The following is a 27,500-nucleotide window of genomic DNA, read 5'->3' as shown; positions in this document are numbered from 1 at the left end:
ATCCTATGTTATATCCCCCCATGCAGAGAGGAAGGGGTCTCGACACAGTACCTCAACATCCAATCCTATGTTATATCCCCCATGCAGAGAGGAAGGGGTCTCGACACAGTACCTCAACATCCAATCCTATGTTATATCCCCCATGCAGAGAGGAAGGGGTCTCGACACAGTACCTCAACATCCAATCCTATGTGTTTTATATCCCCCATGCAGAGAGGAAGGGTCTAGACACAGTACCTCAACATCCAATCCTATGTTATATCCCCCATGCAGAGAGGAAGGGGTCTCGACACAGTACCTCAACATCCAATCCTATGTTATATCCCCCATGCAGAGAGCAAGGGGTCTCGACACAGTACCTCAACATCCAATCCTATGTTATATCCCCCCATGCAGAGAGGAAGGGGTCTCGACACAGTACCTCAACATCCAATCCTATGTGTTTTATATCCCCCATGCAGAGAGGAAGGGTCTAGACACAGTACCTCAACATCCAATCCTATGTTATATCCCCCATGCAGAGAGGAAGGGGTCTCGACACAGTACCTCAACATCCAATCCTATGTTATATCCCCCCATGCAGAGAGGAAGGGGTCTCGACACAGTACCTCAACATCCAATCCTATGTGTTTTATATCCCCCATGCAGAGAGGAAGGGTCTAGACACAGTACCTCAACATCCAATCCTATGTTATATCCCCCATGCAGAGAGGAAGGGGTCTCGACACAGTACCTCAACATCCAATCCTATGTTATATCCCCCATGCAGAGAGCAAGGGGTCTCGACACAGTACCTCAACATCCAATCCTATGTTATATCCCCCATGCAGAGAGCAAGGGGTCTCGACACAGTACCTCAACATCCAATCCTATGTGTTTTATACCCCCCATGCAGAGAGGAAGGGGTCTCGACACAGTACCTCAACATCCAATCCTATGTGTTTTATATCCCCCATGCAGAGAGGAAGGGGTCTCGACACAGTACCTCAACATCCAATCCTATGTTATATCCCCCATGCAGAGAGCAAGGGGTCTCGACACAGTACCTCAACATCCAATCCTATGTTATATCCCCCCATGCAGAGAGCAAGGGGTCTCGACACAGTACCTCAACATCCAATCCTATGTGTGCACAATATTATTCCCTATTAATATTCAATAGTGTTTTACAGCCAGGCAGCAGAGCAGTATATCAAATAGTACGACATTAAAAATGAACCACCCACAGCTGCTGTAGCTAGTTCTCTCTCTCTCTCTCTCTCTCTCTCTCTGTGTGTGTGTGTGTGTGTGTGTGTGTGTGTGTGTGTGTGTGTGTGTGTGTGTGTGTGTGTGTGTGTGTGGGTGCGTGCGTGCGCACATGCGTGTGTGTGTGTGGTCTTTCACTGTCACTTCTATGAATTTTCCTTCAGTGGTTTTTGCAGGTGCACATCTCATATGTCCAAATTTGCAAAGTGTCTTTTCCTCCCAATACTTTCACTATGCAGTGAGTGACGTCAGTATGGCTACTGACCGCCAAGCCACAAGAGACGTTGGGAAGTTTGATTGAGCCGACTCAGAGCCGTCCCCCCCCCCCCCCCCCCCCCCCACTTACACAACATATTTCAAAATGTATGCGCTAGAATGCCAATAGATATGGCAGATTTTACTCTGAAAGGTACCTACTCTTCCGTTCCCCCAAAAAACCGGGAGGCATAATCATCCATTCTTATCTCACACTACACTGGTCACACTATAAAGTCTCTCTAGAAGCGTTAATATTCCAAACGAGATGCATGCTGAAGTCATAAATGTCCCTTTGGAGAGCTCCCTAGATTAGGAGTTATACGAGCCGTAAACAAGGAAGTTAACGGCAGCGCGCATGCGAGTACGGTGCAGAAGGAGAGTGTCACGATATCTGTCTGTTGTATACTTTTATTATGTACTGTAGTGTTGTCCACAGTCCTAGTGTTTCCTGTTCTGCCTAGTGGTGTTTGCCTGTCTTGTCTCACCTCCCTGTGATTACTAGTTGTCTCCACCTGTGTCCTGTTAGTCTCCCAGCCAATCCCAGTGTTGATTGTAGTTGTGTTGCACCTGTGTCTAGTCTATATAAACCTCCCTGTGTTCAGTGTTCCCATGTCAGATTCTAAATCAATGTTACTGTATGTCCTGCTACACTTTACTGTGAGTTTTATTAATTAATAACTATATTGGACTGCATCAGTTTGCCTGCCTGGTTCTTCTTCTGGGTCCTCACCTGACACACCGTGACAGAGAGGCCAACAAAAATATATGTATTTATTTATTTTTTGTTTTATATTAATAAAAAAAAACCAAAGATGTGTATACACGTCCAAGGCCTCCTGCGGTTTGATTAGAAAAGATGTGTATACACATTACACGTCCTTAGCAAAAATGTTGTTAACTTGTGTGCGGTCCAAATGAACATAACATATTAGCGAGCGCTCCCTAACTGACGTCACTCGCTGGTGAAAGTATTTGGAGGAAAAGGCTAGGTCACGTCCAAAACTGTTCAGGATTCAAAAATCTCAAAAGTTTCAAAAAGCTTGCAGATCTGCTACGTTTGATTGATTTTGTGTGACGCTGCGACGACTTGCTATGTACTGTACTGTCTGTCTGTCGTTTGTTTTGATGAGGGCCCGGCTAGGTGGACAGAATTGACAAACCAAAGATTTGCAATTATGTAGATTTATTCTTCGTGGGAGGCATAAAAGGCTTAAAAAATATACTGTTCCAAAAATAAGTTGTTCAGAAAATACAATAAGAAACAAAACACTGACTATTGACTGAATTGATGAAGGGACAGAGCTCTGCAGCACTGTGCCCCTCTTCACTCTCTACTACCTTAAACAATACCCACAATCCTAGCCTTTAAACAAATCAATACCACAGATTACATTATATTCATACTAAGGCAAGCATTCCCCATGCTTTTAGCAACACCACTCTTTGTGTAGATAAAATACCTTTTCAGTCACCATCTAAACTCCCCTGTCAAAATGGTACGTCCCAATTACCTTCACCTCCCTATAAAAGGAGCACTGGAGTCATTTTGTACTCTTTTAGAAGGATCAGGCCAAACGAGGCAACGAGGCAAGTACGTGTTTAGCACTGAGCTTCTGTTAAATCAATAAATGTGTATATGTTTCAACCAACCGTGTAACCTGAAGTATATGAAAAATGTGTATGAAATGAAATATGTATAATGTAAACTGGGCCAAGGAGTGAACACAAACTCTCAGAATACAAACTAACTATAGCGCTGTAGCATTCACAATGCTTGGTGCTGACAGTGAGGCTATAAATATATAAGTGGGAAAATCAGTCTGTCTTCACAACGCTTTCTGTCTGTCTATGCGCGTGTCTGTCGATTTTGTATTGTCTCTTCCTGTTGCTCTGTCTGTCTCGCTACCCCCCTCTGTGCTTCTGACTCTGTGCCTCTCTAACTCCCTCTGTGTGTGTGTGTGTGTGTGTGTGTGTGTGTGTGTGTGTGTGTGTGTGTGTGTGTGTGTGTGTGTGTCCTGCTTGACCTTGCTCTCCAGGTGTGCCCGGTAAGCCCCAGATCACGGGCAATGAGGACCCGGTCCAGGAGGGAGGCACAGTCACCCTGACATGCAACAGCACGGGCAGCAAGCCCCCCGCCACCATCCACTGGTACAGAGGGGACCAGGAGCTGCCAAGTAAGACACTGTGTGTGTGTGTGTGTGTGTGTGTGTGCGTGTGCGCTGCGTATGAGTACACAGACACTGTGTCCCTGTGCATGTGTTTGCTGCTAAACTAGTCTGTGTATACAGTATATATACTGTGTGTAATTGTGTGTGTGTGCTGTGCCAATATAACTCGGTTCCTTGGAGTGCAGAGAGGAGAGAGAGGGAGAGCGAAAGAGAGAGAGAGATTCCGATTCATACTTACTGTAGTCACGCTGAGAATAGCAGACCTACAAGCTCACAACGCGGCGTACTTGCGACACGTTGTGAACTTGTACTGTACGTATAGGTCTGCTATTCTCGTTGTCTAGGTCTCACCCAAAACAAATGGATCGTTTTCGGTCAGTTACACACCCCGTGAAGCCTTGCAGTTATGGAGGTTTTTGTTTTGTTTTCCTATAAGCCAATAATTTGATCATTTGATGACCGTCTCAGGTCAAAGACTCTCCTACTGACCCATGCCGTCAAATTATTGGCTTGGGAATGTGATAAAAATAAAAAGGATCAATGTTTTCACGGTACAACAGGCATGTCACTCAGTACTCTATGGGTATAAGTATGTCACTCAGTACTCTATGGGTATAAGTATAGCAGTGTCTCAGTACTCTATGGGTATAAGTATGTCACTCAGTACTCTATGGGTATAAGTAGCAGCGTCTCAGTACTCTATGGGTATAAGTAGCAGTGTCTCAGTACTCTATGGGTATAAGTAGCAGCGTCTCCGGTGGCGGCTGCCATGCAGAGACACTACAATACTTTTCCACACACACACACACACACACACACACACACACACACACACACACACACACACATTACACACACAGATCTCTATTCTCACATTTTGCATGAATGTTTCCCTTTGTGTTCTGACATTATTATCTGACGTTATTTTTAACATTACTGTATCTGTATTCTATACATAGTCTCTGCCAGGTGGAAACCTTGCATGTCCATAACTGTGACATTCCATGTCCATAACTGTGACATTCCATGTCCATAACTGTGACATTCCATGTCCATAACTGTGACATTCCATGTCCATAACTGTGACATTCCAGGATTCAAATACGAAATAATTGCACAAAAGGCAGATCGATAAGCTGGAAACACGTCGTTTGGCACCGCGTTTCCAGCTTGTGCATCTGATACTTTTGATACTTTTGATGCTTTCGTGTATGTACAGTAGTATGATCAAGTATAGGACGTTAATTTAAGAACAAACGCAAAAGGTTAAAATATGGAGATCAGAGGTTTCTGCTAGACATTGAGTGAGGATATATTCATTGCTGTGTATGCCACTGTTCCTTATGTGTGTCTAAATATTCATTACAGTACGAGAGTACGTACTTCATTATAATACATCCTGTAGTGTTTCTTACAGTATGTGTTTCTATGGTGAACAGGCTGTGAAAACAAGAATCCCTCTGGGACATATATTTTAATCTGTACTTCATACTACGGTTGATTAGGGTCCCCAGTGGTCATTCCTTATTAATCCCTCGACTTGAAACTCTGTTTCACCCGTGATGGATGCTCAGGTGCTCATATTGAGCGCTATGGGGTTTAAGTGTCTTGCTCATGGACACCTCTCTCTCGACACAGAGCCAAGGCCGGGAATTGAACCTTCTGCTTCCCAGGTGGCCTCTCTAAACCATTCAGCTATGGCTGCCCTCTAAATTATTTGGGCTATTTAGAGGTGTGAGCTTGTAGATCGGCTATTTGTGACCAAAAAAAAGAGTATTATGATGTGCCCAGAATAGGGCATAGCAGTGGTGGACATTTCCGAAAAGTTGTATATACATGTTTTTAAAGCTGCATGTAGTTCACCTAATTCTATCAATTAAATTACACACCCGAAGAAGCCTTGAATTCATGGAGAGTTTTTGGTTCTTGACGCATCCCTAAGCCAAAGCCAAACATTTCATTACCGGCTGTTGTTCCCCGGAAAACACAGCAGGTAATATTTAATATAATATAATTAAATAATGAAATGTTTTGACTCAGACGTTTTATGTTTGTGATTCACCGCAGGAGCCTATAGATGGCTTGGTTCCATGCAGGCTTAAAATAATAATTATATCAATATTTCCTGGAAATTGTCCACCACTTCTATGGCCTATAATATATATAACATATGTTGTTGTTATATATAGCGCCTTTGAAGAGACCCAAGGACGCTTTGCATCAACAATAACCCATCCAGGCCTGACGTCGAAATTTTAAAAAAATGTAGCAGACCTACAAGTTCATAGCGCGGCACCGAGTGCCGCGCTATGAACTTTCTTTTAGCTTGTAGATCTGCTATTTTTCAATAGCTAAACTATAACATAATGTATGTAACACCAAAAGGGGTTCTCGCTCAAAATGGGATAAACAGACTACTGCCAAAAGCCTGTGAGAACCAAGTGTCTCTTCAGTGCAGACTCTTTAAAGAGTCCATGAGTGTTGGCACTGGCGCATCTCCAGACAGAGAGAGAGTTTGTCGACAAAAATGTATTTTGGCAAACGTAAAATGAATTGTCTTTTACTTCCATTAGATCTCTTCTCTTCTATACTCCATCCCTAACATTTTAGTCTAGTTTTGATTTGTTTATGAAATTGACAATATTATGCAGTCAGTTGTAGTTCAAAGGTTAGTTAACCAAAGGTTTAGTTTTTATTTCATTTTGTGTCAGTGAAAAGAGGTGGTCTACGAACATTGTCATATTTTAATCAACGAAATTGTGTGTGTGTGTGTGTGTGTGTGTGTGTGTGTGTGTGTGTGTGTGTGTGTGTGTGTGTGTGTGTGTGTGTGTGTGTGTGTGTGTGTGTGTGTGTGTGTGTGTGTGTGTGTGTGTGTGTGTGTGTGTGTGTGTGTGTGTGTGTGTGTGTGTGTGTGTGTGTGTGTCGAATAGTCCGAATAGGGATTATTTCTGGGTTTCAGATGGATGGGTGGATGCATGTGAAACTGGATGGAGACAGGGGTTTCATTCTAGTTCAGATGGATGGGTGGATGCATGTGAAACTGGATGGAGACAGGGGTTTCATTCTAGTTCAGATGGATGGGTGGATGCATGTGAAACTGGATGGAGACAGGGGTTTCATTCTAGTTCAGATGGATGGGTGGATGCATGTGAAACTGGATGGAGACAGGGGTTTCATTCTAGTTCAGATGGATGGGTGGATGCATGTGAAACTGGATGGAGACAGGGGTTTCATTCTAGTTCAGATGGATGGGTGGATGCATGTGAAACTGGATGGAGACAGGGGTTTCATTCTAGTTCAGATGGATGGGTGGATGCATGTGAAACTGGATGGAGACAGGGGTTTCATTCTAGTTCAGATGGATGGGTGGATGCATGTGAAACTGGATGGAGACAGGGGTTTCATTCTAGTTCAGATGGATGGGTGGATGCATGTGAAACTGGATGGAGACAGGGGTTTCATTCTAGTTCAGATGGATGGGTGGATGCATGTGAAACTGGATGGAGACAGGGGTTTCATTCTAGTTCAGATGGATGGGTGGATGCATGTGAAACTGGATGGAGACAGGGGTTTCATTCTTGTTCAGATGGATGGGTGGATGCATGTGAAACTGGATGGAGACAGACAGAACAAGCAGAGAGGGCAGCATGGGGAGGCAGGAAGGCAGGGAGAGGGAGGGACAGAGAGAGAGGGAAAAACAGAGATTTGTAGCAGATCAACTCGCTGTGACAGATTGTGTGTTTGAGCTCTCATCCAGCCGTCTTCACTCTGTACTTCATCCATCAGTCAGTACACACACACACACACACACACACACACACACACACACACACACACACACACACATTCTATAGACGGCAAGAGGAAGAGAGAGAGAGAGAGAGAGAGAGAGAGAGAGTTAGCCTGCGACCAATACACAGAAGAAGCAATGCATAGAGCGATGAGCAGCATTCAGACACTGACAGGGAGCGTCCTGCAGACAAAATAGAGAGAATGAGAGAGAGAGAATGAGAATGAGAGAAAAATAAAGAATTACAGACATTCATAGACAGGGGAAGTGAATCACACAGAGAGAGAGAGAGAGAGAGAGAGAGAGCATATAAATAGATAGAAAACAGATAGGACATCCACAGGGGGGCTTGAAGAAGAGACAGGGGGGGAGAAAGTGATGGAAGCTGCAGTGAATTGCTGGTACTCCAGGAGAAAGTGCGAGAGAGACAGAAGAGAGAGAGAGAGAAAAATACAAAGAGAGAGAGAAATGAGACCCACACTGTGAAGATGGGGTGGTGTGTGTGTGTGTGTGTGTGTGTGTGTGTGGGGGGGGGGGGGGGGGGGGTTAGAAATCCCCGAAAGAGGAACGAGTTGGCTCTGCAGGGGGGGGGGAGGCGGGGGGGGGGCTGCTGGAGAGATGCAACAGGAGAATAAAAGCCAGAGACATGGAGAAAGGCAGAGAAGACTCTCTGAGGCTGACGAAACCAAGAGAGAAATACGGAAAGAGGATTTAGATCAAATGAGAATATATATACTGTATAATATATATATATTTAATTTATATTTAATTTACATATACACAGAGATGAGCGAGAGAGAGACATGATGAAGAGGGAGAGAGAGAGAGAGAGAGGCAGAGAGAGATGGAGAGAGGCAGAAGACAGTGTAGGAACAGAGACGGGGGATGAAGGAGAGAGAGAACAGGATTGGTAGCAGAGTAATTGAGAAGAATGGCGTCTGCGCGGAGCTTTGAGGACTGTGTTAGTTGTACTGTGTGAAGAGGCCATGGATCATTGGGTGACATCGACGTATCGGAGGGGGATAATGGGGATTTATGGTGGCACTTTAGGCCATGCTGCAGGGTGACACGCAGCCCAAATTGTCATAATGCGGGACGAAAAACGCAGCGGGAGACAGTTGAAGGGGGTGTGTGTGTGTGTGTGTGTGTGCGTGTGTGTGTGTGTGTGTGTGTGTGTGTGTTCTGTGTGGGTCCAGTTACCTGCATGTGTGTGTGATGCTACTGTACAGAAAGTGTGCGCACGCGCATGCGTACATTTGTGAGGGTGAAATGCTGTAGAGCAGTGGTTTTCACTTCACTCCTTCAGGAGGTTCCAGGTGCTTCCCAGCTAAATGACGGAGAGTTGGTAACCAAATGGACCCTTATGGATCTTTAACCAAATCCATTTAGTTTCATAATTACGTTCTGAAGAGTTAACTTGTTGTTAAACATCTGCATCAGTCTCCACATAGTGAATGGAGAAGAATCGTTTTTTTGTCTTGTTATGTTACCACATCAATACAGCATGGATTCGTAGACACAATCTTATCCAACGACAACAAAGTCTTTGGTCTGAGAAGCTAAATCTCATCCGTGGCTCAGATGGCCTTAATGAAACGGTTTAATCAGAGCATTGAATGCTCTCAGTAGCACCAAGATCTCAGTAAGGCTGCATTCTGTGCGGTCCGTCACGGCTACTGTTTTGACAGTGACGACGCTCGTTGTCAACTGACTTCCGTGGCTGGTTAAGAAAGACTGAGGTTAGAGTTAGAGTTAGGGTCAGATTTAGTGTTGCGGTTAGTAATGTCGGATATCGCACGTCGTCGCTGTCAAGACAGTAGCCGTGATTAACGGGTTACGGCACAATATAAGGTTTGCACGCTGGAGACGGTTGCGGTAGGTCAGTAGACGGTAGGTCAGTAGACGGTAGGTCAGTAGACGGTAGATCAACAGACGGCTACTGAGAACATTCAGTGCTCTGGTTAAAAGTGATTTTGTCCCTTTTTAATGCATTGATGGCATTCAAATCGGCTATTGAAAACCACTGCTAGTGACAGACAGACAGACAGACAGACAGACAGACAGACAGACAGACAGACAGACAGACAGACTGACTGACTGACTGACTGACTGACTGACTGACTGACTGACTGACTGACTGACTGACTGCAGAGACACGGTTCTATGTGTAGGTGGGCTTTCTGTATACATTCTGGGAATGTGGCTTGTTTTCCTGTTGAACGCTTGTGTTTTTTTGCGGTGGGATGTGCATGCGTGCGTAAGTGTCAAACACACTGCAGAGAAACAGACAACAGGCAGCAGCAGAACACGCTACACACAGATGCTTGCTGTAAGCCTGGCATTAACATGCGCCTGACATCGGGATTGTGTCCAGAATATTACTAAGCAGGAGATTGCCTCGCTTCTTTCTTGGCACTGACAGCAACGTCTCAGGGAATCCTGACGCCACGCGTCTGAATAGGTGCAGATCATTACCCTGCTCCTGCTCATCATCTCGTATACTCACTACATGTTAATCCTTCAGAACAGTGGTTTGTTTATTCAGCACTTGAGCCACGGACCACCATTTGATGACATTAAGCCTCTCTGACCCAAAACTTTGGGACAATTTTGTTGTCGTTGGATTGAATTTGTCCACAATTACATGGACGGTCTTTTGACGTCAGTACCATATAGGAGAGATAACACGTTGGCAAACGTTGATCAAAATAACCTAAAGTGTTTTACAATCTCTAATTCAGCCCTATATGCATACTTACGCTACTACAATCTCACAGCTCATAACGCGTCGCAAAGTGACGCGTTATGAGCTTTTAGATCTGCTATTTTCAAAGCATTTTCATACATTTTGGAAATCATTAACTCCTCAGTAATGATCATGATAAAATGGCACAATTCTTTTCTACTCTAGTCTGTGTCTCATAGGAGGGCTGTGGGCAGTTCAGAAACACGCCCACCAGTAACCTATTACATGAAGATAGGTTGAAAAGTGTACATTTTGAATTCAGAACTTGTAATTGAGTATACAGTATGTACATTGCAGCAGCATTGATACTTTTACTAAGTAAAACATGTGAGTACAGTATAGTCCTTCCATCAGTGGTGTGTGTGTGATGGCTACAGCACAGACACGTGTTAATGTCGAGTGTAAAGGAGAGCGATTCTACTGCAACTGTACTGTATGTGGGAAGTGTTTCAGTGCAATAAACACGTGAGTGCAGCTCTCTCATCGTACACTTGCTCCAGGCTCTGTGTGTGTGTGTGTGTGTGTGTGTGTGTGTGTGTGTGTGTGTGTGTGTGTGATAGAAAGTGAGCGATAGGGGGAGAGAGTGTGTTTATGTACGTGTCTGTCAGTATGTTTATACGTCTCCATAATCCATGAGTAGTTTCTAATTAACTCTGGTTCTGAATAGTCTGACCTCATATAAATGCTTCAAACCGACTAGGTGATCTTTCCCGTGGCCTCACATATACTTAACGCTTCAAAGAGATTATAATTAGTTTATTTAGTTTTTCTTTTTTTTCCCTTCGAGGGGATTGAGGACGAAGGGACTTTTGCCGAGAAACGTCTGAAAATGAATGTCAATTCGTCGCTGTCGGGTGGAAACACTGTTCTTTTTATATCATTATTGCGAACGCAGTGATTGCGAACGCAGTGAGCACTTACTATGAGACCTAGCAGATCATGTCTGTCTGTCTGTCTGTGTGTCCGTGTGTGTGTCCCCCCTTTGTGCCCATATATGGAGTGATTTGACTCAGCCATAACCATATAAGGAGTCCCCAAAGCAGCTATACGTCCAAATATGGAGTGTGTTGCATCAATCACAAACAAATCACTCAGCTCCATATATGGGCACAAAAGCGGGACAGACAGTTGCGTTCGCTTCCCGCGTTTGCGCGTCTTACTGGTATCTTTTATTTCTATTCTCATAAACAGTATCCCAAGAAACATTACATCCAAAAACATTACGTTTCTTTCTGGTTGATCGAAAAAAGGCATAGGCTGAAGCTCAAAGCTTATATACAGTAGCCTATGCCTATATCCTTTATTATTCATGTCATGGTTTAACTTCACATTCACAAGACTTCTTACAGTGTTCGTTACGAACGAACAACCAACAATATTTAATATTTACATTCAAGGCTTCATACTTATACACACACATAAGCACACGCAATATCAGTTATTTTAATAGCGAAAATAGCTATTGATGACGTAAGGCATTAATGTATGAAATAAACAAAAGGTTCACATATTGGAAGTTTTCCGCGCCGACATCATCAAAGTATAAACTCTGCCTTTGCTTACAATTAACTCACATTCACACCTGGGAAAGCACTGCAGCTCAGAAGTAAACCACATTCCACATTTTTGTACCACGAAGTAATTGTAGTTAAGCGTCCTTTCTTTGCGTGTGCCCAAAAGAACATCAGCAGTTGGTGCATGGGTAGTCGAGGGAGGGAGGGAGGGAGGGTGTCCTTCATCTTTCTTATCCACCCGTTCTCCACACACACACACACACACACACACACACACACACACACACGCACACACGCACACACGCACACACACACACGCGCACGCGCGCACGCACAAAGTCACTTTCAGTGGGATTTGGATTGATGAGTTGGTGTTGGTGGTCACGGCTGTTGATAATACGCACCATTTTGTCCAATAAACAAGCCGGCCCACTTAAAAGAGTTTTAATCCAATGCCAGGAGGAAAGTACTTTTCAGTCAGTTAAACGTAGGAAAACTGTCCCTGCTATGCCTGCAGGTATGTACCTTACTGTACCTTTACAGTGCAGTAAAACTGTCCCTGCTATGCCTGCAGGTATGTACCTTACCTTACCTTTACAGTGCAGTAAAACTGTCCCTGCTATGCCTGCAGGTATGTACCTTACCTTACCTTTACAGTGCAGTAAAACTGTCCCTGCTATGCCTGCAGGTATGTACCTTACCTTACCTTTACAGTGCAGTAAAACTGTCCCTGCTATGCCTGCAGGTATGTACCTTACGTACCTTTACAGTGCAGTAAAACTGTCCCTGCTATGCCTGCAGGTATGTACCTTACCTTACCTTTACAGTGCAGTAAAACTGTCCCTGCTATGCCTGCAGGTATGTACCTTACCTTACCTTTACAGTGCAGTAAAACTGTCCCTGCTATGCCTGCAGGTACTGTATGTACCTTACGTACCTTTACAGTGCAGTAAAACTGTCCCTGCTATGCCTGCAGGTATGTACCTTACCTTACCTTTACAGTGCAGTAAAACTGTCCCTGCTATGCCTGCAGGTATGTACCTTACTGTACCTTTACAGTGCAGTAAAACTGTCCCTGCTATGCCTGCAGGTATGTACCTTACTGTACCTTTACAGTGCAGTAAAACTGTCCCTGCTATGCCTGCAGGTATGTACCTTACTGTACCTTTACAGTGCAGTAAAACTGTCCCTGCTATGCCTGCAGGTATGTACCTTACTGTACCTTTACAGTGCAGTAAAACTGTCCCTGCTATGCCTGCAGGTATGTACCTTACTGTACCTTTACAGTGCAGTAAAACTGTCCCTGCTATGCCTGCAGGTATGTACCTTACTGTACCTTTACAGTGCAGTAAAACTGTCCCTGCTATGCCTGCAGGTATGTACCTTACGTACCTTTACAGTACAGTACCTCTGTGGTCCGCGACGCATAGCCACTGCCAGGGGGTCCGCAAAATCACAAATGTAATTCAGATTTGTGTTTTTGTTTTATTTTGGGCTAATGAATTTTGGTAGGTGTGATATGAAATCCGTCCTTTTTTCTTTGTTTGTTTTGTTTGTGGATTCTTCATTCGCTTTGGAGAAATGCAACCCAAACAATTGCTTCACATCCGTCTACTTTTTGATATCCCCCTCTTTAAATTTGTATAGCCAGTGGGGATATTGTTTCATCCCTGTATCTGGTCAGACTGAATTATATATACTGCACTTCCTTTTAGCCTGTCTGGTTTTGGTTGATAATATCACAGTTTTTATTTTTTCATGTTTAACCCTGATGTCTCTATTTTGAGGCAAATGGAATAAAAAAATAAGCAGATCTATCCTACCAGCTCGCAACACATTGCATCACACCGTGTTGTGAGTGTGTGTATATCAAATCAACCCCTGGGCAGTACATGCCCACGCTGGCAGTCATGCACAGACAATGTTACTGACATTCACTGGCTGTCCTTTTTCCTTAATGTGGTCATTTTGAGCCGAGTCTGGCGACTCCATGTCTTCCCTGGGATCCATTTCTCAAACGCACAGGGCACCCTGGCGGCCATTGAGCCTCTCCATTCCTTTGACATACTGCTGTGTGTGTGTGCGCGTGTGTGTGTGTGTGCGTGTGCGTGTGTGTGTGTGCGCGTGCGCGCATGTGAGCGAGGAGAGTGGTGAGGAGAGACTGGACCGGTTGATTGGCATGGGCTTATTAAAATGCTGCATGTGGAAAGTGAAGTAATTGTGCATGCGGGCCAGGAGACTGCTTGTGTTAATAAAAGGGGAGACATCATTAGATTCTGAGGTGTCTGAAGAGAGCTCTTAAAATGCACTGCTGCCACTGGTGTGTGTGTGTGGGCGCACACACACACACACACACACACACACACACACACACACACACACACACACACACACACACACACACACACACACACAAGCGCGCACGTTTGTGTGTGTGTGTGTGTGTGTGTGTGTGTGTGTGACTATCTGCATCTCGGTACTCTAATGGGTAAATGTTATTCATTACTTGACCTACATGTACCTGTGCCTGTTTGTGTGCCTGTCTGTGTGCCTGTCCATCCGTGCGTGCGTGCGTGCGTGCGTGCACATCGATTTGCAGAATTTAAGGGAAGTGATAAAGCAGTTCTGAGTCTCTGGCTGGGACACACCACCATGGTGCTGACACACCACAGGCGTTATACAAGCCAGGAAAAGTGACCTTATTGTGTGTCCTCCCCAGGCCACCGTAGCTGCCAACATCCGCCAGACACTCACTTTTTTCACTAGTTGGTCTGATTTTTATTTTTGTAGAACAGCACAGTCATCCTCCCTCCAGATGATGTAAGCAGCTTGCCAGCCAGAGAGCTGCTGCTGGACGTATATTACTTAAAGGGGACAGTCACTATGAAACCAAAAGGCCCCAAGAGGATTTTAGAACAGCTGAGGGCCGTTGTTAGGCACAGCACTGTCTACAGCGCTAGTTCTCACACTTTTCCATGCCAAGGAGGACCCACACATGTATATGCATTTGGCCGTGGTCCCCCATCTGAAAAGGTTTAGTGCCACCCATTTGAACCATTTGATTGGCCAATGGATATGTATCTTACTGTGTATTACTTGGCTATTGTTCACAATTGCATCGAAAAAAGAAAAAAAAAAACCCTCAGAAGAGAAGATTCATGTAAATTATAATTATTACAAATGTTCCAAACAATATCGACATCTTTCGAAAATCACTTTGTGATGCTAGGGTTTATTAAGCTAAATATAAGATTGACAAGAAGCGCTCGTTATAATCTGGACAGTGCTGCATGCATGGATGTTATTTTAATTTGAATTAATCAAACTCTACTGTCACGTGTGTAGAGTATGTGACTGCATTGAAACGGTTATCAGATTGATTAAACAGCAACTGTTTATTTCCTCAACTGTTTAAACTGTTTAAATACTCGCTGCCACGCTGAAGCTCAGATAAAATGGCAGTCAGAAAGTCAGCCGTATGGGGGGTTGCCCCATAAGCCCATAGCCCCATAGCTCCATAGCCTCATAAGCCATAGCCCCATAGCTCCATAGCCCCATAGCCCCATAGCTCCATAGGCCCATACTCCCATAGCCAAGTGGTTAGGGTGCATATGATACGGGGGAAAATGCCCTGATCTGTGACTCCCCGGTTCAATTTCTAGCTGGCCAGACCGTTGCTCTATCAGATAGAGGAACAGGAGATGCAGAGAGAGAGTAGAGGAAGGATACAGATAGACTTTATCTATAATAGGGCAGGTGAATAAAACTATAATAGAACAACACACGCAGGCTCATTTTGGCTTCAGATAGACAGACTTTATCTGTATCCTTCCCCTATCTCTGTCTCTCGCTGCATCCCCTGCCTCTCTCCACAATTACTATCAAAGAAAGGCCACACCGCCGCCTCTCCCAACCAAACACATTCCGCCGTTGACTCCAAAAGACCTGCAAGACTTCACCACCTTTTCTCTTTATCTTTCTCTTACTACTGCTGTGTTGCCTCCAGTCTGTTTGAAGTGAATGTCCAGTTGTATGAATGTCAAAGCGTGTCTCATAACGATGTGAACTCCCCCCCCCCCCCCCCCCCCCCCCCCCCACCCTGCAGTCATGCTGGCCTAGTTTCCAACCCTTGGGGGCAGACTCTGAAGCCCCAATGAGCTTGGACGTGTCTTTTTCTACAGTTTTATGCTTTTTATATAGTTTCATCCACCTGCTCATATGGAACAAGACATACAGTACAGTACCACAGTACAGTCTCCATCTAGATATGTGTAGTATTTCTTGTCTGTCTGTCTGTCTGTCTGTCTGTCTGTCTGTCTGTCTGTCTGTCTGTCTGTCTGGCAATCTCCTTTGACTGTCTGTCTCTCTGTTTCTCAAGAACAGGAAAAAACAAACAAAAAAACAACAACAAATAAAACAACATTTTTGCCAATCTTATTGTTTTGTTTTGTTAACACATGTAGTACAGTCAAATGTTATTCTAAAAGGATAGCACAAATAGCCCCAGGGGGCTTGTATCCATTGTGTTCCGTCCATTGTTCAAATCATCGTGAGAAATTTACATTTCTGAAGATGATTAAAGCAATTCTGCACCCGCAAAATGTCTTCTCCTCAATCAATTGCTCACCCCCCGTGAAGCCTTGAATTCTGAATAATCCAGAAAGGATGAGACTATACTTGATGAAGTGTAGAAAATAGTGCTCCATGATTAACAACAGAAATAAAACTATATTTAAAATATGAGTTTATATACGCCAACACAACTCTCAACCTGTGTGTGCCATGCAGGGCCCGAGGGCATTGCAAGTGGGCACCCAATTTTATTGGCAAAACAATTTTAACGATAACATGAGTGTCAGGGTATAGGTCAGTCGTAGAGCACTCGCCTTCGGACCACAAGGTCACGGGTTCAATCTCGGCCACCGCCAACTCAGCGTATGAGTACCATGGCTTGGGTGCGGCAAGTCGTGCGGTTGGAGCTCCACCTTAGCAATCCATCTCTCAGGCGTCTAGAGCATTATAACGGGCATAGATGCTCTCGCGTTATTGGCTGTTACCGGCGACAATAAGCCTCTCCCGGGTCCAGGTATTGATCCAAGGCGGAAACACGATTGAAGTCGATCGATCATTAAAATAAATGCTGCTCTGACAGTGCTCTTAAAGTGCACACCCATCAGACCGGTGGAACACTTTTCCAGCGGGCCCTGAATCCAGAAAAGTCTGAGAACCAACTGGTCTAACAATCCATATCTGTGTCCTCGTTACTTACCAAAGAACAGCATTTTTCTCTCTACACTTCACTTCTGAAAACACTTCTGTTGTAAACAGCTCCACTCAGCTCATGGATTATACTCTGTCTGTGTCGAGCTGTATTCACGAACAGATGTATGGTAAAAGTTTCGCTGCTGTGCTGATAATCTCAGAACCCAATTTTCTTTTGTCTTTGTTTGTTTTGTTTGTGGATTCTTCATTCGCTTTGGATAAATGCAACCCAAACACAATTGCTTCACAGGGTCAGTAGCATAAATTATAGAAAAGAAAGGTCATTTAGGGGGTGAAGTTGGGCTTTAACAACAAACTACTAAACGTTTCTGGATGTAAACATCTGATGGTTTGAGAACCTCCTAGTGGATAGCCTTGTGTAAAGAGAACCTCCTAGTGGATAGCCTTGTGTAAAGAGAACCTCCTAGTGGATAGCCTTGTGTAAAGAGAACCTCCGAGTGGATAGCCTTGTGTAAAGAGAACATCCTAGTGGATAGCCTTGTGTAAAGAGAACCTCCTAGTGGATAGCCTTGTGTAAAGAGAACATCCTAGTGGATAGCCTTGTGTAAAGAGAACATCCTAGTGGATAGCCTTGTGTAAAGAGAACCTCCTAGTGGATAGCCTTGTGTAAAGAGAACCTCCTAGTGGATAGCCTTGTGTAAAGAGAACCTCCTAGTGGATAGCCTTGTGTAAAGAGAACCTCCTAGTGGATAGCCTTGTGTAAAGAGAACATCCTAGTGGATAGCCTTGTGTAAAGAGAACCTCCTAGTGGATAGCCTTGTGTAAAGAGAACCTCCTAGTGGATAGCCTTGTGTAAAGAGAACCTCCTAGTGGATAGCCTTGTGTAAAGAGAACATCCTAGTGGATAGCCTTGTGTAAAGAGAACCTCCTAGTGGATAGCCTTGTGTAAAGAGAACCTCCTAGTGGATAGCCTTGTGTAAAGAGAACATCCTAGTGGATAGCCTTGTGTAAAGAGAACATCCTAGTGGATAGCCTTGTGTAAAGAGAACCTCCTAGTGGATAGCCTTGTGTAAAAGAGAACCTCCTAGTGGATAGCCTTGTGTAAAGAGAACCTCCTAGTGGATAGCCTTGTGTAAAGAGAACATCCTAGTGGATAGCCTTGTGTAAAGAGAAACCTCCTAGTGGATAGCCTTGTGTAAAGAGAACCTCCTAGTGGATAGCCTTGTGTAAAGAGAACCTCCTAGTGGATAGCCTTGTGTAAAGAGAACCTCCTAGTGGATAGCCTTGTGTAAAGAGAACATCCTAGTGGATAGCCTTGTGTAAAGAGAACATCCTAGTGGATAGCCTTGTGTAAAGAGAACATCCTAGTGGATAGCCTTGTGTAAAGAGAACCTCTAGTGGATAGCATTGTGTAAAGAGAACATCCTAGTGGATAGCCTTGTGTAAAGAGAACATCCTAGTGGATAGCCTTGTGTAAAGAGAACCTCTAGTGGATAGCCTTGTGTAAAGAGAACATCCTAGTGGATAGCCTTGTGTAAAGAGAACATCCTAGTGGATAGCCTTGTGTAAAGAGAACCTCCTAGTGGATAGCCTTGTGTAAAGAGAACCTCCTAGTGGATAGCCTTGTGTAAAGAGAACCTCTAGTGGATAGCCTTGTGTAAAGAGAACCTCTAGTGGATAGCCTTGTGTAAAGAGAACATCCTAGTGGATAGCCTTGTGTAAAGAGAACCTCCTAGTGGATAGCCTTGTGTAAAGAGAACCTCCTAGTGGATAGCCTTGTGTAAAGAGAACCTCCTAGTGGATAGCCTTGTGTAAAGAGAACCTCCTAGTGGATAGCCTTGTGTAAAGAGAACCTCTAGTGGATAGCCTTGTGTAAAGAGAACATCCTAGTGGATAGCCTTGTGTAAAGAGAACCTCCTAGTGGATAGCCTTGTGTAAAGAGAACATCCTAGTGGATAGCCTTGTGTAAAGAGAACCTCTAGTGGATAGCCTTGTGTAAAGAGAACCTCTAGTGGATAGCCTTGTGTAAAGAGAACCTCTAGTGGATAGCCTTGTGTAAAGAGAACCTCCTAGTGGATAGCCTTGTGTAAAGAGAACATCCTAGTGGATAGCCTTGTGTAAAGAGAACCTCCTAGTGGATAGCCTTGTGTAAAGAGAACATCCTAGTGGATAGCCTTGTGTAAAGAGAACCTCTAGTGGATAGCCTTGTGTAAAGAGAACCTCCTAGTGGATAGCCTTGTGTAAAGAGAACCTCCTAGTGGATAGCCTTGTGTAAAGAGAACCTCTAGTGGATAGCCTTGTGTAAAGAGAACCTCCTAGTGGATAGCCTTGTGTAAAGAGAACCTCTAGTGGATAGCCTTGTGTAAAGAGAACATCCTAGTGGATAGCCTTGTGTAAAGAGAACCTCCTAGTGGATAGCCTTGTGTAAAGAGAACCTCTAGTGGATAGCCTTGTGTAAAGAGAACCTCTAGTGGATAGCCTTGTGTAAAGAGAACATCCTAGTGGATAGCCTTGTGTAAAGAGAACCTCCTAGTGGATAGCCTTGTGTAAAGAGAACCTCCTAGTGGATAGCCTTGTGTAAAGAGAACCTCTAGTGGATAGCCTTGTGTAAAGAGAACCTCCTAGTGGATAGCCTTGTGTAAAGAGAACCTCCTAGTGGATAGCCTTGTGTAAAGAGAACCTCCTAGTGGATAGCCTTGTGTAAAGAGAACCTCCGAGTGGATAGCCTTGTGTAAAGAGAACCTCCTAGTGGATAGCCTTGTGTAAAGAGAACCTCTAGTGGATAGCCTTGTGTAAAGAGAACCTCCTAGTGGATAGCCTTGTGTAAAGAGAACATCCTAGTGGATAGCCTTGTGTAAAAGAGAACCTCTAGTGGATAGCCTTGTGTAAAGAGAACCTCCTAGTGGATAGCCTTGTGTAAAGAGAACCTCCTAGTGGATAGCCTTGTGTAAAGAGAACCTCCTAGTGGATAGCCTTGTGTAAAGAGAACATCCTAGTGGATAGCCTTGTGTAAAGAGAACCTCTAGTGGATAGCCTTGTGTAAAGAGAACCTCCTAGTGGATAGCCTTGTGTAAAGAGAACCTCCTAGTGGATAGCCTTGTGTAAAAAGAACCTCCTAGTGGATAGCCTTGTGTAAAGAGAACCTCTAGTGGATAGCCTTGTGTAAAGAGAACCTCCTAGTGGATAGCCTTGTGTAAAGAGAACCTCCTAGTGGATAGCCTTGTGTAAAGAGAACATCCTAGTGGATAGCCTTGTGTAAAGAGAACCTCCTAGTGGATAGCCTTGTGTAAAGAGAACCTCTAGTGGATAGCCTTGTGTAAAGAGAACCTCTAGTGGATAGCCTTGTGTAAAGAGAACCTCCTAGTGGATAGCCTTGTGTAAAAAGAACCTCCTAGTGGATAGCCTTGTGTAAAGAGAACCTCTAGTGGATAGCCTTGTGTAAAGAGAACCTCCTAGTGGATAGCCTTGTGTAAAGAGAACCTCCTAGTGGATAGCCTTGTGTAAAGAGAACCTCCTAGTGGATAGCCTTGTGTAAAGAGAACCTCCTAGTGGATAGCCTTGTGTAAAGAGAACCTCTAGTGGATAGCCTTGTGTAAAGAGAACCTCTAGTGGATAGCCTTGTGTAAAGAGAACATCCTAGTGGATAGCCTTGTGTAAAGAGAACATCCTAGTGGATAGCCTTGTGTAAAGAGAACATCCTAGTGGATAGCCTTGTGTAAAGAGAACCTCCTAGTGGATAGCCTTGTGTAAAGAGAACCTCCTAGTGGATAGCCTTGTGTAAAGAGAACCTCTAGTGGATAGCCTTGTGTAAAGAGAACCTCCTAGTGGATAGCCTTGTGTAAAGAGAACCTCCTAGTGGATAGCCTTGTGTAAAGAGAACCTCCGAGTGGATAGCCTTGTGTAAAGAGAACCTCTAGTGGATAGCCTTGTGTAAAGAGAACCTCTAGTGGATAGCCTTGTGTAAAGAGAACATCCTAGTGGATAGCCTTGTGTAAAGAGAACATCCTAGTGGATAGCCTTGTGTAAAGAGAACATCCTAGTGGATAGCCTTGTGTAAAGAGAAACCTCCTAGTGGATAGCCTTGTGTAAAGAGAACATCCTAGTGGATAGCCTTGTGTAAAGAGAACATCCTAGTGGATAGCCTTGTGTAAAGAGAACCTCTAGTGGATAGCCTTGTGTAAAGAGAACATCCTAGTGGATAGCCTTGTGTAAAGAGAACATCCTAGTGGATAGCCTTGTGTAAAGAGAACCTCTAGTGGATAGCCTTGTGTAAAGAGAACCTCCTAGTGGATAGCCTTGTGTAAAAAGAACCTCCTAGTGGATAGCCTTGTGTAAAGAGAACCTCCTAGTGGATAGCCTTGTGTAAAGAGAACCTCCTAGTGGATAGCCTTGTGTAAAGAGAACCTCTAGTGGATAGCCTTGTGTAAAGAGAACCTCCTAGTGGATAGCCTTGTGTAAAGAGAACCTCCTAGTGGATAGCCTTGTGTAAAGAGAACATCCTAGTGGATAGCCTTGTGTAAAGAGAACCTCCTAGTGGATAGCCTTGTGTAAAGAGAACCTCCTAGTGGATAGCCTTGTGTAAAGAGAACCTCCTAGTGGATAGCCTTGTGTAAAGAGAACCTCTAGTGGATAGCCTTGTGTAAAGAGAACATCCTAGTGGATAGCCTTGTGTAAAGAGAACCTCTAGTGGATAGCCTTGTGTAAAGAGAACCTCCTAGTGGATAGCCTTGTGTAAAGAGAACCTCCTAGTGGATAGCCTTGTGTAAAGAGAACCTCCTAGTGGATAGCCTTGTGTAAAGAGAACCTCTAGTGGATAGCCTTGTGTAAAGAGAACCTCCTAGTGGATAGCCTTGTGTAAAGAGAACCTCTAGTGGATAGCCTTGTGTAAAGAGAACCTCCTAGTGGATAGCCTTGTGTAAAAAGAACCTCCTAGTGGATAGCCTTGTGTAAAGAGAACCTCCTAGTGGATAGCCTTGTGTAAAGAGAACCTCCTAGTGGATAGCCTTGTGTAAAGAGAACCTCTAGTGGATAGCCTTGTGTAAAGAGAACCTCCTAGTGGATAGCCTTGTGTAAAGAGAACCTCCTAGTGGATAGCCTTGTGTAAAGAGAACATCCTAGTGGATAGCCTTGTGTAAAGAGAACCTCCTAGTGGATAGCCTTGTGTAAAGAGAACCTCTAGTGGATAGCCTTGTGTAAAGAGAACCTCTAGTGGATAGCCTTGTGTAAAGAGAACCTCCGAGTGGATAGCCTTGTGTAAAGAGAACCTCCTAGTGGATAGCCTTGTGTAAAGAGAACCTCCTAGTGGATAGCCTTGTGTAAAGAGAACCTCTAGTGGATAGCCTTGTGTAAAGAGAACCTCCTAGTGGATAGCCTTGTGTAAAGAGAACCTCCTAGTGGATAGCCTTGTGTAAAGAGAACCTCCGAGTGGATAGCCTTGTGTAAAGAGAACATCCTAGTGGATAGCCTTGTGTAAAGAGAACCTCCTAGTGGATAGCCTTGTGTAAAGAGAACCTCTAGTGGATAGCCTTGTGTAAAGAGAACCTCCGAGTGGATAGCCTTGTGTAAAGAGAACCTCCGAGTGGATAGCCTTGTGTAAAGAGAACATCCTAGTGGATAGCCTTGTGTAAAGAGAACCTCTAGTGGATAGCCTTGTGTAAAGAGAACCTCCTAGTGGATAGCCTTGTGTAAAGAGAACCTCCGAGTGGATAGCCTTGTGTAAAGAGAACCTCCGAGTGGATAGCCTTGTGTAAAGAGAACATCCTAGTGGATAGCCTTGTGTAAAGAGAACATCCTAGTGGATAGCCTTGTGTAAAGAGAACCTCTAGTGGATAGCCTTGTGTAAAGAGAACATCCTAGTGGATAGCCTTGTGTAAAGAGAACATCCTAGTGGATAGCCTTGTGTAAAGAGAACCTCCTAGTGGATAGCCTTGTGTAAAGAGAACCTCCTAGTGGATAGCCTTGTGTAAAGAGAACCTCCTAGTGGATAGCCTTGTGTAAAGAGAACCTCCTAGTGGATAGCCTTGTGTAAAGAGAACCTCCTAGTGGATAGCCTTGTGTAAAGAGAACCTCCGAGTGGATAGCCTTGTGTAAAGAGTCATACAGACGGTGGAGTTTTAGAAAGTAAAAAAATGCAGTAGGATCAACAGGTACATTTTCAAAGGAACGAGGAGTGGGGCGAGAAGCAGTGTTGGAAAGTACAGTCATTTACTCAAGTTCTGTACTAATATTTTGAGGTACTTTTACTTTACTGGACTCCAATTTCCAATACTTTTACTTCTACCTCACTAGATCTCGGATCGAAATGCTACCAAGTGGGCGGCAGTGGCTCAGGGGTAGAGTGGCCGGATGGGCAGCGCAAGGTTGCCAGTTCGAACCTGGGCTACCCCAGAGTTAGTGTCGAAGTGTCCTTGAGCAAGACTTTGAAGTGAACCCCTAATTCCTCCTGATGTGCTGGTTGGTGCCTTGCCTGGTTTCCCCCGCCATTGGTGTGAATGTGTGTGGGAATGGGTGAATGAAATGCACAATCTATGTAAAGTGCGCTATATAAATGCACCATTTACCATTTACCAAGGGGTGGGGTGAGGGCCAGAGGATGCTACTATACCAAGGCGTTCAAAGTAGCTGTATTTTAAGGTCAGCCATTCTTTTAGGTTAGGCTATCTCTTAGTTAAATTAGCACTGAGCAGGGGGCACGGTGGCACCGGCTGTAGAGTCGGTAACGATGGAAGTTGGAGATCCGTGTCCCACCCGGATATGCAATACCCGTTGTACCCGTGTCAGAGTACCCGTTCCACCCATCTGTCTGTGTCCCTTTTATGCCCATTCATGGGGATTTCTATATCTGTCTCCCTGTGTCCCTTTATTCCTATATATGGAGTTAAGTGGTAGGCTTTGTTGGGACCCCAGAAAAAGTGCCTAGAAAATGTCTTTCCCGTGTCATGGGCACTACTCCTTCGATGCATTTTTGCATAGATAATACCCTTCTGGACTTTGGGTTAAAAGTTCTACTCATAATATCCTGCAGTATTTTGTCATAAGCCAGAAATGTAAAGAAGTATATAACCAAAAAACGAAAATATTGTTCTGCTGTTTTTATTGTCATAGTATCTGTCATATTGATTTTGGCAACAGAAATTCTTTCTCAAATGTCATAAATACATATTCCTAACATCTGAAACAAGTATTGGTGCCTTAGTTTACTATTATGTGAATCTAGATCGTGAAATGTATAACATTTGTTAAAGAGAACACTTCAACTAAAGTGATTGGCACCTACACGTAGCACAATGAAACATACACATAGTATATATATTTTTTAATTGATACATCCCGGAAAAGACACGCTGTGATTGGCCAGTAGTCACTTCCGCTTGACTTCCACCTTCGCTGCTAGGAAGTGCCTAGCCTCGCTGGAGACACATCGCTCCAATGAACTGCAGCGGCCAATGAGGCATCTATTTGGTTTAATATCTATGGGTAACCTAGCCTAACCTCACAAAAAACATGTTTAATATCTATGGGTAACCTAGCCTAACCTCACAAAAAACATGTTTAATATCTATGGGTAACCTAGCCTAACCTCACACAAAACATGCAGTAATCCTGGTCTCTAAACTGCCTCCCCAATGTCAGCCTGATCGAGGGGAAAGGAACTGGTTGGAAAAACGTGTTCCTTACTCCTTCCACGCGCTATACGTCCAACCGGGGAAACTCCCCCTGTCAGGTGAAAAGAAGCGGCTTAGACTCATAAAAGGAAGCATAAGGTCAGTCCGTTGCTCTCCCCAGGTTGGCAGAGAGAGCCCAGGATTAGATAATTGACACTGGGTGTCAATTAAAAAATGGGTTGCAAAATCATGGGATGAAAATGAAAGTGGACGGACGTCTTTGCTTTCTTTCATTTCCGATTACTCTGAACACTACATTAATGTAAAGCTGTCTTTTCATGATAATGAAATTAGTACAGTTTGTGTATTTGCCTGCTGTGCCTCTAGCATGTGTACTTGTGGCGCTGCCAGCTCATTTGTTTGTGTTTATTTGCCTGCTTCCGGGGGGAGATACAATATACAGTAAAATATTTATAAGGGAATTTACATCAATGGGAATTTGTCATCTGTTTACTATGAACGCTCCACCTAATGCCGCCCCTCCTCCCACTTTTCCACCACGCCTTCACCCCCCAACCCCACCCCTCTGCCTCATGGATGTATGGATGGATGGATGGATGGATGTATGGATGGAGGATGGTTTTATTTAGTGTACAACAAAATGATCTTAATGGCATCAATCCAATGCAGGAATGAGTGATATAGTGCATACAGTGAGGCAGGTATAGCATGAAATCGAATGAAATCACAATTTGTGAATCTGGTCTTTGTAAGAGAATCGATTAAAACATTTTTTTAAAGTAATTTGCTACTGTATTGAAAAGAACGAGGATGAGATAATCTAACTATAAATGCACCAAGTTTCTGTGTGTGTGTGTGTGTGTGTGTGTGTGTGTGTGTGTGTGTGTGTGTGTGTGTGTGTGTGTGTGTGTGTTCGTCTGTACGTGTGTGTACGTATGAATGTCTGGAAAATGTATTTGTGTTTAAAATAATTACATCGTGAACCTATAGTATGGTGATTTGTATGGTATTGTGAGTTGAATAGAACAAATAAAAAAGCACCATTAGTTCATAGAGAGACAGATATTGCACGATTGGAGTCCTTATAGGACTTATAGTCCTTATAGTCCTTATAGGACTCCTATCTGGGGGGTAAAGGTAAAGAAGCTCTTGGAAAATCTCTCTGTTTTCGATACCTTCTGCCAGAAGGCAACAGAGTGAAGGAATGGTGAATGAATGGTTCCATGCCTAACGGTGTCCACCATAACAGAGTGAATGAATGGTTCCATGCCTAACGGTGTCCACCATAACAGAGTGAATGAATGGTTCCATGCCTGACGGTGTCCACCATAACAGAGTGAATGAATGGTTCCATGCCTAACGGTGTCCACCATAACAGAGTGAATGAATGGTGAATGAATGGTTCTATGCCTAACGGCGTCCACCATAACAGAGTGAAGGAATGGTGAATGAATGGTTCTATGCCTAACGGCGTCCACCATAACAGAGTGAATGAATGGTTCCATGCCTAACGGTGTCCACCATAACAGAGTGAAGGAATGGTTCCATGCCTAACGGTGTCCACCATAACAGAGTGAAGGAATGGTGAATGAATGGTTCTATGCCTAACGGTGTCCACCATAACAGAGTGAAGGAATGGTGAATGAATGGTTCTATGCCTAACGGTGTCCACCATAACAGAGTGAATGAATGGTTCCATGCCTAACGGTGTCCACCATAACAGAGTGAATGAATGGTTCCATGCCTAACGGTGTCCACCATCTCTCTCTCTCCTCAGAAAGCCCCAACGTGGTGGAGGTCACCCCGGGGGAGTCCACCTACACGGTGATCAGCGAGCTCACCATAGAGGTGACCCGGGCCGACCACAACTCCCTGGTGGCCTGCGCCGTCGACCACGCCTCGCTCGCCCCGGGCGACACCAGGAGCGAGAGAGCCCTCCGCGTCCTCTGTGAGTCATCTCGAACTGTGGGGGAGAGAGTGCCTGTGTGTGTGTGCGTTCGTGTGCGTGCGTGTGTGTGTGTGTATGTGTTTGTGCGTGCGTGCGTGGGGAAAAACTGTGAATGGGAAAATCAGAGACCTATTATAAATAATTGTTCGTTAGCGTGACTTCATGCAAGGGATTGGTTTTGACAGGTGGCACCTGTGACATGGTCTTCAGTGACATGCATGACTCAGCCACACGTGCCTGTGTCATTTACTATTCAATCATTATCAATAATGTATTCAATATTAAAGAAGGAGTGCCATGATTTTTTCCCACCCTAAAACATGATCATCAGCTATTATATGTATTATATTATATAAGGAGGACGGATATTTTCAAAGAATATGTATAGTTAAAATGCTGTTTTTATGTGAACACCCCCACCACATGTCACTATATCACTGTTTTCTTCACTGGCACTGTAGAAAAATCCATTGAAGGATAGGAGGCGACGGCACTTTAGTTTTTTGGAGAATTGGTATGATCTTCTCTACATACATACACACAGTCACACAGTCACACACACACACACACACACACACACACACACACACAGTAAACCCACGCTTTAGCCAGAAAGCTGACATAAAGTCACAAGTGGACCCGTGTGTATGCATTAGCTAATGGACATGATACAGTACAGGCATGCTGCAACGTGCATAGCAAGCAGCCACTGGTACAATATGTTGTACCAGGGAGGCCACCAGGACATTTGAGTTTAAAATGTTTCCTTTAAAATATTATATATATATATATATATATATATTATACATATTCAAAGATTTGCAGAGAGAGAGAGAGAGAGAGAGAGAGAGAGAGAGAGCAGTGATGGTCAGGCTAAATGAGGTGGCATGCAGAGAAAAAGAGCGAATGGCACAAACTTTCCACCTGAACCCCCTGTGTCCTTGTCTGCCCTTATGTATTATTGATGAGGAAAACCCTAGAGC

The 27,500-nt window shown here is 44.1% G+C and overlaps 1 protein-coding gene across 4 annotated transcripts in view; it reads left to right on the top strand.

Annotated features, from left to right (window-relative positions):
* The window catches only part of cadm3 (cell adhesion molecule 3), a 139,082-nt gene that overhangs the window by 89,482 nt on the left and 22,100 nt on the right, over positions 1-27,500 (top strand). For all 4 annotated transcript variants that reach the window (XM_080777426.1, XM_080777423.1, XM_080777425.1 and 1 more), the window contains exons 5-6: positions 3,540-3,677; positions 26,347-26,517. In XM_080777426.1, coding sequence (XP_080633552.1) covers positions 3,540-3,677; positions 26,347-26,517 — 309 coding nt within the window. The remainder of the gene's footprint in view (positions 1-3,539; positions 3,678-26,346; positions 26,518-27,500) is intronic.

The sequence above is a fragment of the Protomyctophum bolini genome (assembly GCF_963924005.1).
Source record: "Protomyctophum bolini genome assembly, chromosome: 12".
NCBI lineage: Eukaryota > Metazoa > Chordata > Actinopteri > Myctophiformes > Myctophidae > Protomyctophum > Protomyctophum bolini.
Note: the sequence above shows the minus strand (reverse complement) of the source record. Positions and strands in the feature narration are given on the sequence as shown.